We start from the raw sequence: 12,652 nt of genomic DNA, 5'->3' as shown, positions 1-12,652 counted from the left end.
AGTTGATCTAACCGGATCTAATGAATATCTACCAAAATACATGAAAAAAATTCCAAATTTCAGTTGAGGGGGGGCCAGACCGTATGTGTACCCATCCCCCGCACACAAAATAGGATTGTGAATACCGCCTCCTGCGTGGTAGATCTAACGAAAAAAACTGTTGATCTAACCTGATCTAACGAATATCTACCAAGATCCATTAAAAAAAAATCCAAATTTCAGTTGAGGGGGGGCCAGCCCCTATGTATACCCATCCCCCGCACACAAAATAGGATTGTGAATATCGCCTCCTGTGTGATAGATCTAACGAAAAAAACTGTTGATCTAACCTGATCTAACGAATATCTACCAAGATCCATTAAAAAAAATCCAAATTTCAGTTGAGGGGAGGCCAGACCGTATGTGTACCCATCCCCCGCACACAAAATAGGATTGTGAATACCGCCTCCTGCGTGGTAGATCTAACGAAAAAAACTGTTGATCTAACCTGATCTAACGAGTATCTACCAAGATCCATTAAAAAAAATCCAAATTTCAGTTGAGGGGGGGCCAGCCCCTATGTATACCCATTACCCGCACACAAAATAGGATTGTGAATATCGCCTCCTGTGTGATAGATCTAACGAAAAAAACTGTTGATCTAACCTGATCTAACGAATATCTACCAAGATCCATTAAAAAAAATCCAAATTTCAGTTGAGGGGGGGCCAGACCGTATGTGTACCCATCCCCCGCACACAAAATAGGATTGTGAATACCGCCTCCTGCGTGGTAGATCTAACGAAAAAAACTGTTGATCTAACCTGATCTAACGAATATCTACCAAGATCCATTAAAAAAAATCCAAATTTCAGTTGAGGGGGGGCCAGCCCCTATGTATACCCATCCCCCGCACACAAAATAGGATTGTGAATATCGCCTCCTGTGTGATAGATCTAATGAAAAAAACTGTTGATCTAACCTGATCTAACGAATATCTACCAAGATCCATTAAAAAAAATCAAAATTTCAGTTGAGGGGGGGCCAGACCGTATGTGTACCCATCCCCCGCACACAAAATAGGATTGTGAATACCGCCTCCTGCGTGGTAGATCTAACGAAAAAAACTGTTGATCTAACCTGATCTAACGAATATCTACCAAGATCCATTAAAAAAAATCCAAATTTCAGTTGAGGGGGGGCCAGCCCCTATGTATACCCATTACAAGCACACAAAATAGGATTGTGAATATCGCCTCCTGTGTGATAGATCTAACGAAAAAAACAGTTGATCTAACCTGATCTAACGAATATCTACCAAGATCCATTAAAAAAAATCCAAATTTCAGTTGAGGGGGGGCCAGCCCCTATGTATACCCATCCCCCGCACACAAAATAGGATTGTGAATATCGCCTCCTGTGTGATAGATCTAACGAAAAAAACAGTTGATCTAACCTGATCTAACGAATATCTACCAAGATCCATTAAAAAAAATCCAAATTTCAGTTGAGGGGGGGCCAGACCGTATGTGTACCCATCCCCCGCACACAAAATAAGATTGTGAATACCGCCTCCTGCGTGGTAGATCTAACGAAAAAAACTGTTGATCTAACCTGATCTAACGAATATCTACCAAGATCCATTAAAAAAAATCAAAATTTCAGTTGAGGGGGGGCCAGACCGTATGTGTACCCATCCCCCGCACACAAAATAGGATTGTGAATACCGCCTCCTGCGTGGTAGATCTAACGAAAAAAACAGTTGATCTAACCTGATCTAACGAATATCTACCAAGATCCATTAAAAAAAATCCAAATTTCAGTTGAGGGGGGGCCAGCCCCCCCTCATTAAATATGCAATATCTCAGTAATTAGACTAGATCTAACAAAAATTTTGTCTGATCAAACCTGATCTAACGTAGAGCTATCATAATCAGTAACATTTTGTTGAAATTTTTGTTGAGGGGGGGCTGGCTACGGGTTAGCCCCCCTGAAAAAGATTGTTAATATTGCCTATTTTAGAGTAGATCTAACGAAAAAAACAGTTGATCAAACCTGATCTAACAATGATCTAACAAATGCCATGATCTTTTGTAAAAAAATTTAATATGGGGGGGCTAACCCGGGGGAGGTCCCGGAGGCTGCCGTCAGCCACGTGATATTTTGGGTGACTTTTACTGCTGAAACATAACACTGATCAGATAATTTTTATGCAAATTATTTTTTAAACCCGTGTTATTTTATAATAAACCGTATAGGCACGCCACAAGGGTTAAGTAATACCGAGCTTGTATTTTCACAGTATTAACTTTGAATATTATACACACCTCCTGGCTTTTATGTTCACCGTTGATGAGATTAACAAGAACCCAGATATTTTACCCAACGTTACTGTGGGATATTATGTATATGATTCTTGTGGATATGTGAATAAAGCTATAAAAGACGTCATACAGATAATATCTGGACGGAGTGTAGTAGCACCTAATTATTCCTGCAAGAAACATGGCCAACTGGTGGGTTTTATTGGAGACATTGCTTCACATACAACCATGGCTGTGGCACAAATGTTGAATCTTTACGGCTACCCTCAGGTAAGTTACATCCGCTTATTTTCCATTAAATTAGGGCTGACCAATAAACATCACACACTTTAAAATCCACTATAACTATTAACACTTATATCACCAGCATTTTTAACCCAGCGTCCTATGCAAGGGTTCCGTGTTTATATTACATTTTTCTTTCACCCCTTGTTTACCGAGTATTTTGTACTCCAAAACTTTTGTTCAAGGATAGAGCTTTCTTTTTATACCACATTTAGATGTATAGTCCAATATGTACTATAAATGTATTAATAAGTAGAAAAAAACCCTAAATTTTTGTATAATTGGGACTAAATTAGCTGAACTGGCAACATATCTCAAAATATATTAATATACTCTACAGTTCAAATGTTTAGGTTTCTTTGCTGTCTTCATTGAATATAAGGAAATCTCTAGTTGTAACTAGAATAACTACAAAAAGGTTTTTTTAAACAATTTGCCTTTTAAACATAAACTTGGATGAGAGAACACAATGTGCCATTAAAACACAGGAGAGATGGTAGTGATAAAGGACCATTGGAACACAGGAGGGATGGGAGTGATAAAGGGCCATTGGAACACAGGAGGGATGGGAGTGATAAAGGACCATTGGAACACAGGAGGGATGGGAGTGATAAAGGGCCATTGGAACACAGGAGGGATGGGAGTGATAAAGGGCCATTGGAACACAGGAGGGATGGGAGTGATAAAGGGCCATTGGAACACAGGAGGGATGGGAGTGATAAAGGGCCATTGGAACACAGGAGGGATGGGAGTGATAAAGGGCCATTGGAACACAGGAGGGATGGGAGTGATAAAGGACCATTGGAACACAGGAGGGATGGGAGTGATAAAGGGCCATTGGAACACAGGAGGGATGGGAGTGATAAAGGGCCATTGGAACACAGGAGGGATGGGAGTGATAAAGGGCCATTGGAACACAGGAGGGATGGGAGTGATAAAGGGCCATCGGAACACAGGAGTGATGGGAGTGATAAAGGGCCACTGAAACACAGGAGTGATGGGAGTGATAAAGGGCCATTGGAACACAGGAGAGATGGTAGTGATAAAGGGCATCTGTACGTCTACGAAGATATTCCATTAAAAATCAGTGTCCCCAGGCATATCATGGGACAGAGTGGCATATAGGGGGGTATAAGGCATTTCTGGAGGCAGAGTGGCATATAGGGGGTTAAAGGGCATTTCTAGAGGCAGAGTGGCATAATGGGGGTTAAAAGGCATATCATGGAGCACTCTGTGCTTAGTGCTAGATATACATCGGATTATGCAACCTAGAAGCTGGGATATAATGCCATGAGCCAATCAAATTAACCACATTTCTTTAAAAGATTTTTTTTTACTAAATATATGCAGAGAATGTACAACTATGTTTTCCATATCTCTAGATAAGCTATGGGGCTACAGACTCTATACTAAGTGACCGAAGGCAATATCCTTACTTTTACCGAACCGTTCAAGGGGATGAGGTCCATTATACTGCAATTTTAAAGTTATTGAAATATCTTGGATGTAACTGGGTTGGAATTATTACTACTGGAGATGACAGTGGAGAAAGGACATTGCAGTATCTGACCAGAGAGACCCCTAAATACGGCATCTGCATTGAGTTCTTCATTTACGTTACGAAAGAAGGAAAATTTACTGACTACGTTAACATTATTCAGAAATCTACAACTGAGATTATCATCATTTGTGGTTCATTTAGTGCAAAATATATGACTCTGCTCAAGAAAGCATCAGCTACAGTCATTAATAAGACACTCATCCTTCCTGCTTCATGGTCACATGTACATAAGGTTGTATATGTTGCAGCCAGATTGTATAACTGTAGTTTAGTATTTACATCACCCCATAGATACATCCCTGAAATGCAAACTTTTGTTGAGAGTGTTAGTCAATCAAATCGTCCAAATGACCCATTACTAGAAGACATTTGGATATGTTTGCTAGAGTGTCTGTCAAAAAACGCTGATAAAAATAAATTTTTTCCATTGGCGCTTCATATTAAACTTCACAACTGTACCTGGAAGGAGATAACACCACTAAGCCCTAATTTTATGCTTAGAGGAGCTCCTTATTTTGTATATACTGCAGTATACGCCATGGCCTGGGCATTGAACAGTATTGATATCTCAACCAATAAAGAGTCAACAGGAAAACAATCAAGCAGATACAGCTACAAAGTGAAGGTGAATACGTATATTGAATGTCATTAAACAATATAGGGTTATCAGTAATTATGCAATATTTTCACCCCCACCAACGTAAGGCGCGATTTTAGTCACTACCAAGAAGTGGTCATGTTCTGGTGCCTTGGTGAAATCAAACAAGAAGATTGTTTGTAAGCTATTTTATTTTTAAGCATGGAGGAAAGATGGGGAAGTACTGTTAGGTGATAGCAGCAGATCTATGTTTGGGCCACAAAAAAAATTGATTTAAGACATTTGCCCATATACGCTACCAGAAAAACTTCTAGTTTGTGGACAACACAAAACAATTATTATAGTCATTGATAAATATTGGTGACAAAAAGGCAGGGGAGGGCACTGTGCAGTCTGCGCACTTCACACAGTGTGTTTTATTTGTTGGAATACTTTTCCTGAATTGAGTTTGACCATTTACACTACTAGCAAAACACTGCCCTGCGACTCAATGCCCTTCATATAGGGGGGATTCATATAGGTTACATATAGGGAGAGGATGTAACCACAAGCACCTCCTTATTGACTGAGTTTAAATGATGGTGCTTGCAGTGATGTGTTCTCCCCCGATTGGAGGATTGGAGAGATGACATCACAGTAAGCACCGCCAGAGAAGGTCGACATTTAGAAAGCATGATAGAGAGAATGAACAAGAGTGTGAGTAAATGTGGACCCCTGGATTTTGGATGAAAAAGCTGGGAGGTCTGGCCTTGTTTTCGGTGCTTCATACAAGCACTTACTAAACTTATTTAAATAATGTAAATTTGCAATTGCTACGAATCTGAATGCACAAATCTACTACACACTCCCAGTGCCGTACTACAATTACTGTTGCTGCTGCCGCCATATCACCTTTTTTGATCTGATCAATGAATAAAAATGGTTAAATTTTTGGAGAAATTCAGTCCCATGCTGTTGGAAGTAAATATCCATTGGTGTAGTGCTCGTGTTGCTCGTGGTAGTGGTTCTGTAGTGGATCTCTTCCTGAACCATGAGGAGGCAGTGGTGTCAGCAGGGCCATGTCCCCCCCCTACATCATGCTGTGCCCCCCATGTGTCCCCCCAATTGAAATGCCATCTTTTTTTTTTTTTTGCAGTCGTGATTGACACAGAGGAGAGAGAGGGGTGCCAAGTGGTCGCTCATGAATCAGGCCTCTAGCCCGGTTATAGCGCTGGATTATCATAGACATCATAGAGGGGGTAGATAGTGAGAAGGGGGAAAGGCGAAAGAGTGTAAATGAGTAAGAGTATGCATTAATGTGTGTATGAATTGTGTGAATGAGAGAGAGAATGATGAATTAATGTGTATATGAATTGTGTGAATGAGTAAGAGTATGAATTAATGTGTGGATGAAGACCTTGAGAGGATTCAAATAAATTTTGTTATGAGGTATTCCAGGATATGAGGATCCTGGAAAACTGGCCCGTTAAACACACATTTATTTGCCTTTGCTCTCTATATTGACCTCTACCACTCCTGATGTTTTGTTTATCTGCCACCCTATCTAAATATTTCTTACCTTTTTTACATGATTTCAACTTGTTCTAACATAGCTCCTTCTTTAACCCCCAGCTTTTGAAATGTACCTGGTTCTCAATATTGGAAAATAGTTGGCCATGTCTAGTCTTGAAAGAAAATAAAAAATCAGCCTGCTGTATCTTAAAATATATTAAATCTAGCAGGAGTTTCACATAAACCAAAAGGCTTCGCTGTAAATTAATACTGTCTGTAAGAGGTATAAAAGAATTATATTTAAACGGTGATTTCTCCTATTCCTATTCTTCTGTAAACAGAGGTTGGTTTGGAAAATAACAAACATTCTTGAATTAGAACATTGGAGGGAAGGGAAAATATCAAGATCAAATATTTGTGTTTGATTTACCCAGGATCTGTAATGATAACTATTTGTTGTTATTTGAAAGCTGAATAACTACCTAAAGAAGGTTCGTTACAAAGACAGCACCGGCAGCGAAATTTTTTTTGATGAAAAAGGAGAACTTCCAGTAAATTATGATATTATTAATCAGATAATACTACTTGATGGAAAACAAAAAGAGAAAATTCTGAATCGGGTGGGCATGTTTGATCCATCATTTCAAGATAACCAGCAAATTTATATTGAGGTCTGGAACATAACTTGGAAAAATAACAGGGTAAATTATATATGACATCATGTATCAAGTCAACACTCTTTGCCTGTAATCTGGAGCTCCTGTTTAAAAATATATTAATCTGTGATTTGTGGATCTGTATTTCACCACTTGGCAGTAAGAATGGAGGATGCAGAGGGGGAAGCAACATTCTTTAAGTGAAATTATCAAATTTACTTTTAATATGTATTTTTAAGTCAATTATTACACATAATATTTTATCAAAGCAGATATTATATATAGGGAAAAGTCAGAAATAGTTGTCAAAACTCCAGGGACAACTCTCACCATTTTAAAACTAATATCAGATTAAAAATATGATTTCAAAAATGTTGCACTGTTGTCTTTTTTAAACCAGTTTTAGTTGTTGCCTATAATACTATAATGTTTTCAGGCAGCTGTATATCAATGCTAAGTTACATTACTCTATACAACACTATGGTTTATGTTCCAAATAAAAAAATATTTTTTCTTCTTATGGAATTTTCCAGTGGGGCTACTATTTTACTTTATTACCGATGACATGAGTCTTGGATCAGTCGGCTGACAATTCTCTGCATTGCCAATCCTCATAGTCTAATTTTGGACAATGGGCGATCCCTAAACCCATTGAAAACAATGCATTTTTACATATATTGTCAGACAAATGGGAAGATAGAAATATACTTGACATTTTTAAACTTCTTAAAAATTTATACATTTAGCTGGATGAGCCAACCTTAACTCCAGATCAATTTTTACTTCATTATTTGGTGGTGGTGGTGGGGGGGTGTTCACACAGGTCTTCCATTAAACATTGATTTAATTTTCTTTTACAAAGTAGAATACTATATTTTCACGCCATTGCTTCTTTTTTGGGGATTTGATGACTTTTACACACCAGCAACATTAATTCTTCAGTCTATTAACTATGAGTTGTTTCTTTAGATGCCTCGATTGAGGTGCACGGAAATGTGTCATCCAGGATTCAGAAAAGCACTAAGGGAAGGATATCACATCTGCTGCTATGACTGTATCCCATGTTCAGAAGGAGAATTTTCCAATGTATCAGGTATGCCATTCTGCCACACAGAGGCTTTCATTACAATATTAATAAATCTACATTTTCACACAAAGGGAATATAAAGTAGATAGAATGTTTGAGCTGCACATAAAACTGTTGTATCAATTTGGTTTCACAATTCGGACCATAGGATCTAGCAGAACTATACGTCTCTGACATAGGATTTAACTGTCCAGACACCTTCTTGTCTCAGAAATGAGTGAAATCCTCATTGTTTTAAGATATACCTTTTTATAGAAATAATCTGGGATTCTATACACACTTATTGTATTATTTTGTTTTCAAGTGTTTGCACATTGTTCACATGCTTTAAAGAACAAGACAATATTTTTCTACCACACTATCTCACATATTACCTAATGAACATGCGGCCAGTCGCAATGCAGGGGTCGGTTTGTAGATAAGCTATTTCCATGTCGTTATTATCATTTTTTATTGGTTTATACACTCACTGGCCACTTTATTAGGTACACCTGTTCAATCGCTTGTTAACAGCAATCAGCCAATCACATGGCAGCAACTCAATGCATTTAGGCATGTAGACGTGCATCAGAATGTGGAAGAAAGGGGATTTAAGTGACTTTGAACATGGCATGGTGGTTGTTGGTGCCAGATGGGCTGGTCTGAGTATTTCAGAAACTGCTGATCTACTGGGATTTTCATGCACAACCATCTCTAGGGTTTACAGAGAATGGTTCGAAAAAGACAAAATATCCAGTGGCATTTGTGTGGACGAAAAAATGCCTTATTGATGTCAGAGGTCAGAGGAGAAGGGTCAGACAGGTTCGAGATGACAGAAAGGCAACAGTAACTCAAATAACCACAATCAAGGTATCCAGAATACCATCTCTGAACCTTGAACCTCGAACTTTGAAGCAGATGGGCTACAGCAGCAGAAGACCACACTACAATTTCCATTATACGTAATAGTATTTTACATACATTTAAATTGGGTTAATTGGTAAAAACCCAAAACTAATATAAAACAATATTTGTTTGGAAAAAGATTTGCAATTATTAACATCTTATTATAATAATTATCATGTCAATTTAAATTGTTTAAGAACTTCTCCTTAGAGGTTCTCCTTATAGGTTACACTATAGGTCAGTGCATGATATTTTATTGGGATGTATTTTCATCTTTTCATAAAGATGCAGATCATTTTTCATTATTGTAGGTCGCACATTTTGCTCTTGAAAAAAAAAAACATTTGCATCTCTCTTTCTTTCACGCCTGCTATTTTGCATGAGAAATGTACATTTTTTTAAAAAAAGTAATCTTTTTTTTATATTTTATAATAAAAATATGATATTTTTTGTTATAATAATAATAATAATCAATACAAATAAATATAATTTGAAAATGGTTTCGCAATGTAACTGTATTTGAGATCCAGTATTGATGTCATTTATATGATATTTTATTTGATAGACAGTGAAGACTGCTTCAAGTGCCCTGAAAATGAATGGCCTGACCAACAAAAAAACAAGTGTATTCCAAAAATACTGGAGTTTCTATCCTATGAAACTGACATTTTAGCTTTAGTACTTTGTGTTACTTCTGTATTCTCAGTTCTAATTACTACTGTTATTGTTGTCATATTTTTCTTATTCCGAGACACCCCCATTGTTAAAGCAAATAATCGGAATCTTAGCTTTGTCCTCTTGGTCTCTCTCAAACTGAGCTTCCTCTGCGTGTTTTTGTTCATTGGTCGCCCGTTGGATATAACCTGCATGATACGTCATATTTCCTTTGGAACAACCTTTTCCGTAGCTCTTTCTTGTGTGTTGGCCAAGACCATCATGGTTTGTATCGCCTTCAAAGCCACAAAACCTGGAAGCACCTGGAGAAATTGGGTGGGACTGAAGCTGTCCAATGCTGTTGTCTTGGTCGGCTCCTCCGGTCAGGTTCTGATCAGTGTCATTTGGTTGTTAGTCGCTCCTCCCTTTCAAGAGCTAGACATGCACACATTCATTGGGAAAATCATTGTTCAATGTAATGAAGGCTCTGTCCTGGCCTTTTTCTGTATGTTGGGTTACATGGGGCTTCTGGCAGCTGTGAGTTTTGTTCTAGCTTTCATGGTACGGACATTGCCAGACAACTTTAATGAGGCCAAACACATCACATTCAGCATGCTGGTGTTCTGCAGTGTGTGGGTCTGTGCTATACCGGCCTATCTGAGCAGCAAGGGCAAAAACATGGTGGCTGTAGAGATATTTGCTACCTTGGCTTCAATTCTTGGAATTGTAAGCTGTATATACCTCCCAAAATGTTATGTTATTCTTTTTAAAGCAGAACTTAACACTAAACAACATATTTTAGGTAAAGCCTTTTCATAATATCTATCTTCTGAGACAGCTCCAAAGAGCTCCAAAAATCTTTTTAGGAATGGTATGAATGAGACTGAATGGGTACCAAGGATTGTTGTTCAGAAACTCTTTACCGTGTGTTCTTGTGTTGTCTCTGTCTCATATCTTTAAGGTTTTTAGTACTAAATAATGCTTGATGTGCAACTCTACATGTTAATAAAATAAAACTGGTTTATTTATAAGCATATACTACACTGTGTTTAATTAACACTTTACACATGAAACCAACACACATTGTGTTAAAGACCCAACGTGCCATAATCCCTAGACCCATGGCCTCAGAGCATGGATCTATAGCCTATAGCAGTGATGGCGAACCCGTGGCACGCGTGCCGCTGTTGGCACGCCGAGCCGTCTCTGTGGGCACGCCGTGACTACAGTAATATACTATAGTCACGGCGTCCCCCGGACTACATCTCCCACAGTTCTCAGTGCTGAGCGCCGGGCGACTGGATATGACGCTTATATCCAGCCCCGGCGCCCAGCATAAACAGCTGTGCGCGGCTGCACTGCACAGTTAGAACGGAAGAAGCAGAAAGGAAAAAGCAGAAAGGAGGAAAAGGAAGCAGAAAGGAGGAAAAGGAAGCAGAAAGGAGGAAAAGGAAGCAGAAAGGAGGAAGAAAAAGCAGAAAGGATTAAGAAAAGGTAAGATTTGTGGAGAACCAAGGTGGGTGGGTGGTTGATTATTGGGGGGGTCTGATGTGGAGAACGAAGGTGGGTTAGGGGGGTCTGATGTGGAGAATGAAGGTGGGTGGGGGCATCTGATGTGGAGAATGAAGGTGGGTTAGGGGGGTCTGATGTGGAGAATGAAGGTGGGTTAGGGGGGTCTGATGTGGAGAATGAAGGTGGGTTAGGGGGGTCTGATGTGGAGAATGAAGGTGGGTGGGAGGGGGTCTGATGTGGAGAACAAAGGTTGTGGGGGGGTCTGATGTGGAGAACAAAGGTGGGTTGGGGGGGTCTGATGTGGAGAATGAAGGTGGGTGGGGGGGTCTGATGGTGGAGAATGATGTGTGTGCATATACATATGGTAAGGCATATGTATGGGCACTTGGGCAGGCATATGTGTGTGTGTATAGGGCAGCTGTGTATATGTGCGTGTATGTGCATACATTTATGGGCAGTGTATATGTGCCCACAAAAGGTGTCTTTAAAAAAATACATGCACGTGTACAGTTGTTTTTTTTTTGTTTTTTTTCAATACAAAAAATGTTTAATGGAAAGCTCTGTTATTGTGTTTTTCTTTTTAAACAAAAGCTGTTAATTAGTTTGAAAAACTGTACGAATTGTTTTTTCTAAACTAAAACCTCGTTATTCAGGTTTAATGGCAGTGTTGGCACTTTGAAAAAAATAAGTCGTTTTGGTTTGCAGTTTGGGCACTTGGGCTCAAAAAGGTTCGCCATCACTGGCCTATAGTAATGTGTTTATTGACACTATTTTTGGGTACTTATGTTGTTTCGGGAAGTGAATGAATGTATTTCTATATAAAACATAATACTGTCTGCGCTTCTGACCCTAATAAAGTTGGCAACAAATATATAAACATAATATAAATGAGAGGTTTTGGTTATATGAATTGGCCAAAGCATAATTAAGCTCACCCGCCACGTCAAGGCACACAGAACCCCATCGACATTGCCTTATAACGAGGAGGTCCTCGGGACACTGGGAGTTCCAAGACAGGCCAGTTACACCCGACTGGTGAGATTCTCTACAATTACTGTACAAAAGGGTTATGAATGAGAAGACATAAAGGGGCTAAGCAGTCGCGCAGGTGCATGAAGCGCACCTCCCACCATTGGGAGTTTATTCCTGATACCAGATTAAAAGCTTTTAAAAATATTGCGTTGTTCTCGCTCTGTTATCTGAGCCCTGATCTACTAGACAAAAACTCCTTATCATACTGCCTGCAAGAAACAATAGAATGGCTCAGTCTAACACCCTGCAGGACACGGACTAATAAAAGTCTATTGAGGAACAGACCTCATTAGCATCGCCATAAAGCATCAGCTCAGTGTGGTGTTGAAGCCAGGAAAGTCACCCAAAATATCACATGACTGACAGCAACGGCGACTCCAGGTCTGCAGATAAAGGGAGTTTATTGGGGCAAAATGATTATATATATATATAGTGTTGGGGGTTACAGTATCGTTTACAGCGCCGGGGGGGGGGGACATTACTGTATACAGCATTTACTAAATTGAATTGGGTGTTTAAATACCGTATTTGGTCTATTATAAGACAAGGTTTTTTCAGAGCACATGCTCTGAAAAATAACCATCGTCT

The 12,652-nt window shown here is 39.1% G+C and overlaps 1 protein-coding gene across 1 annotated transcript; it reads left to right on the top strand.

The window, feature by feature from the left end:
* The first annotated feature begins 2,318 nt into the window (after positions 1–2,318).
* LOC149279517 (vomeronasal type-2 receptor 26-like) lies at positions 2,319–10,339 on the top strand. The gene is made up of 4 exons (XM_089501095.1): positions 2,319–2,573; positions 6,709–6,939; positions 7,864–7,987; positions 9,432–10,339. Exons 1-4 carry the CDS (start codon positions 2,319–2,321, stop codon positions 10,337–10,339), a joined length of 1,518 nt encoding a protein of 505 aa, XP_089357221.1.
* Positions 10,340–12,652: the final 2,313 nt, after the last annotated feature.

This window comes from Sceloporus occidentalis, unplaced genomic scaffold, assembly GCF_023333645.1.
Source record: "Sceloporus occidentalis isolate IW3139 unplaced genomic scaffold, rSceOcc1.0.p SCAF_163, whole genome shotgun sequence".
Taxonomy (NCBI): Eukaryota; Metazoa; Chordata; class Lepidosauria; order Squamata; family Phrynosomatidae; genus Sceloporus; species Sceloporus occidentalis.
Note: the sequence above shows the minus strand (reverse complement) of the source record. Positions and strands in the feature narration are given on the sequence as shown.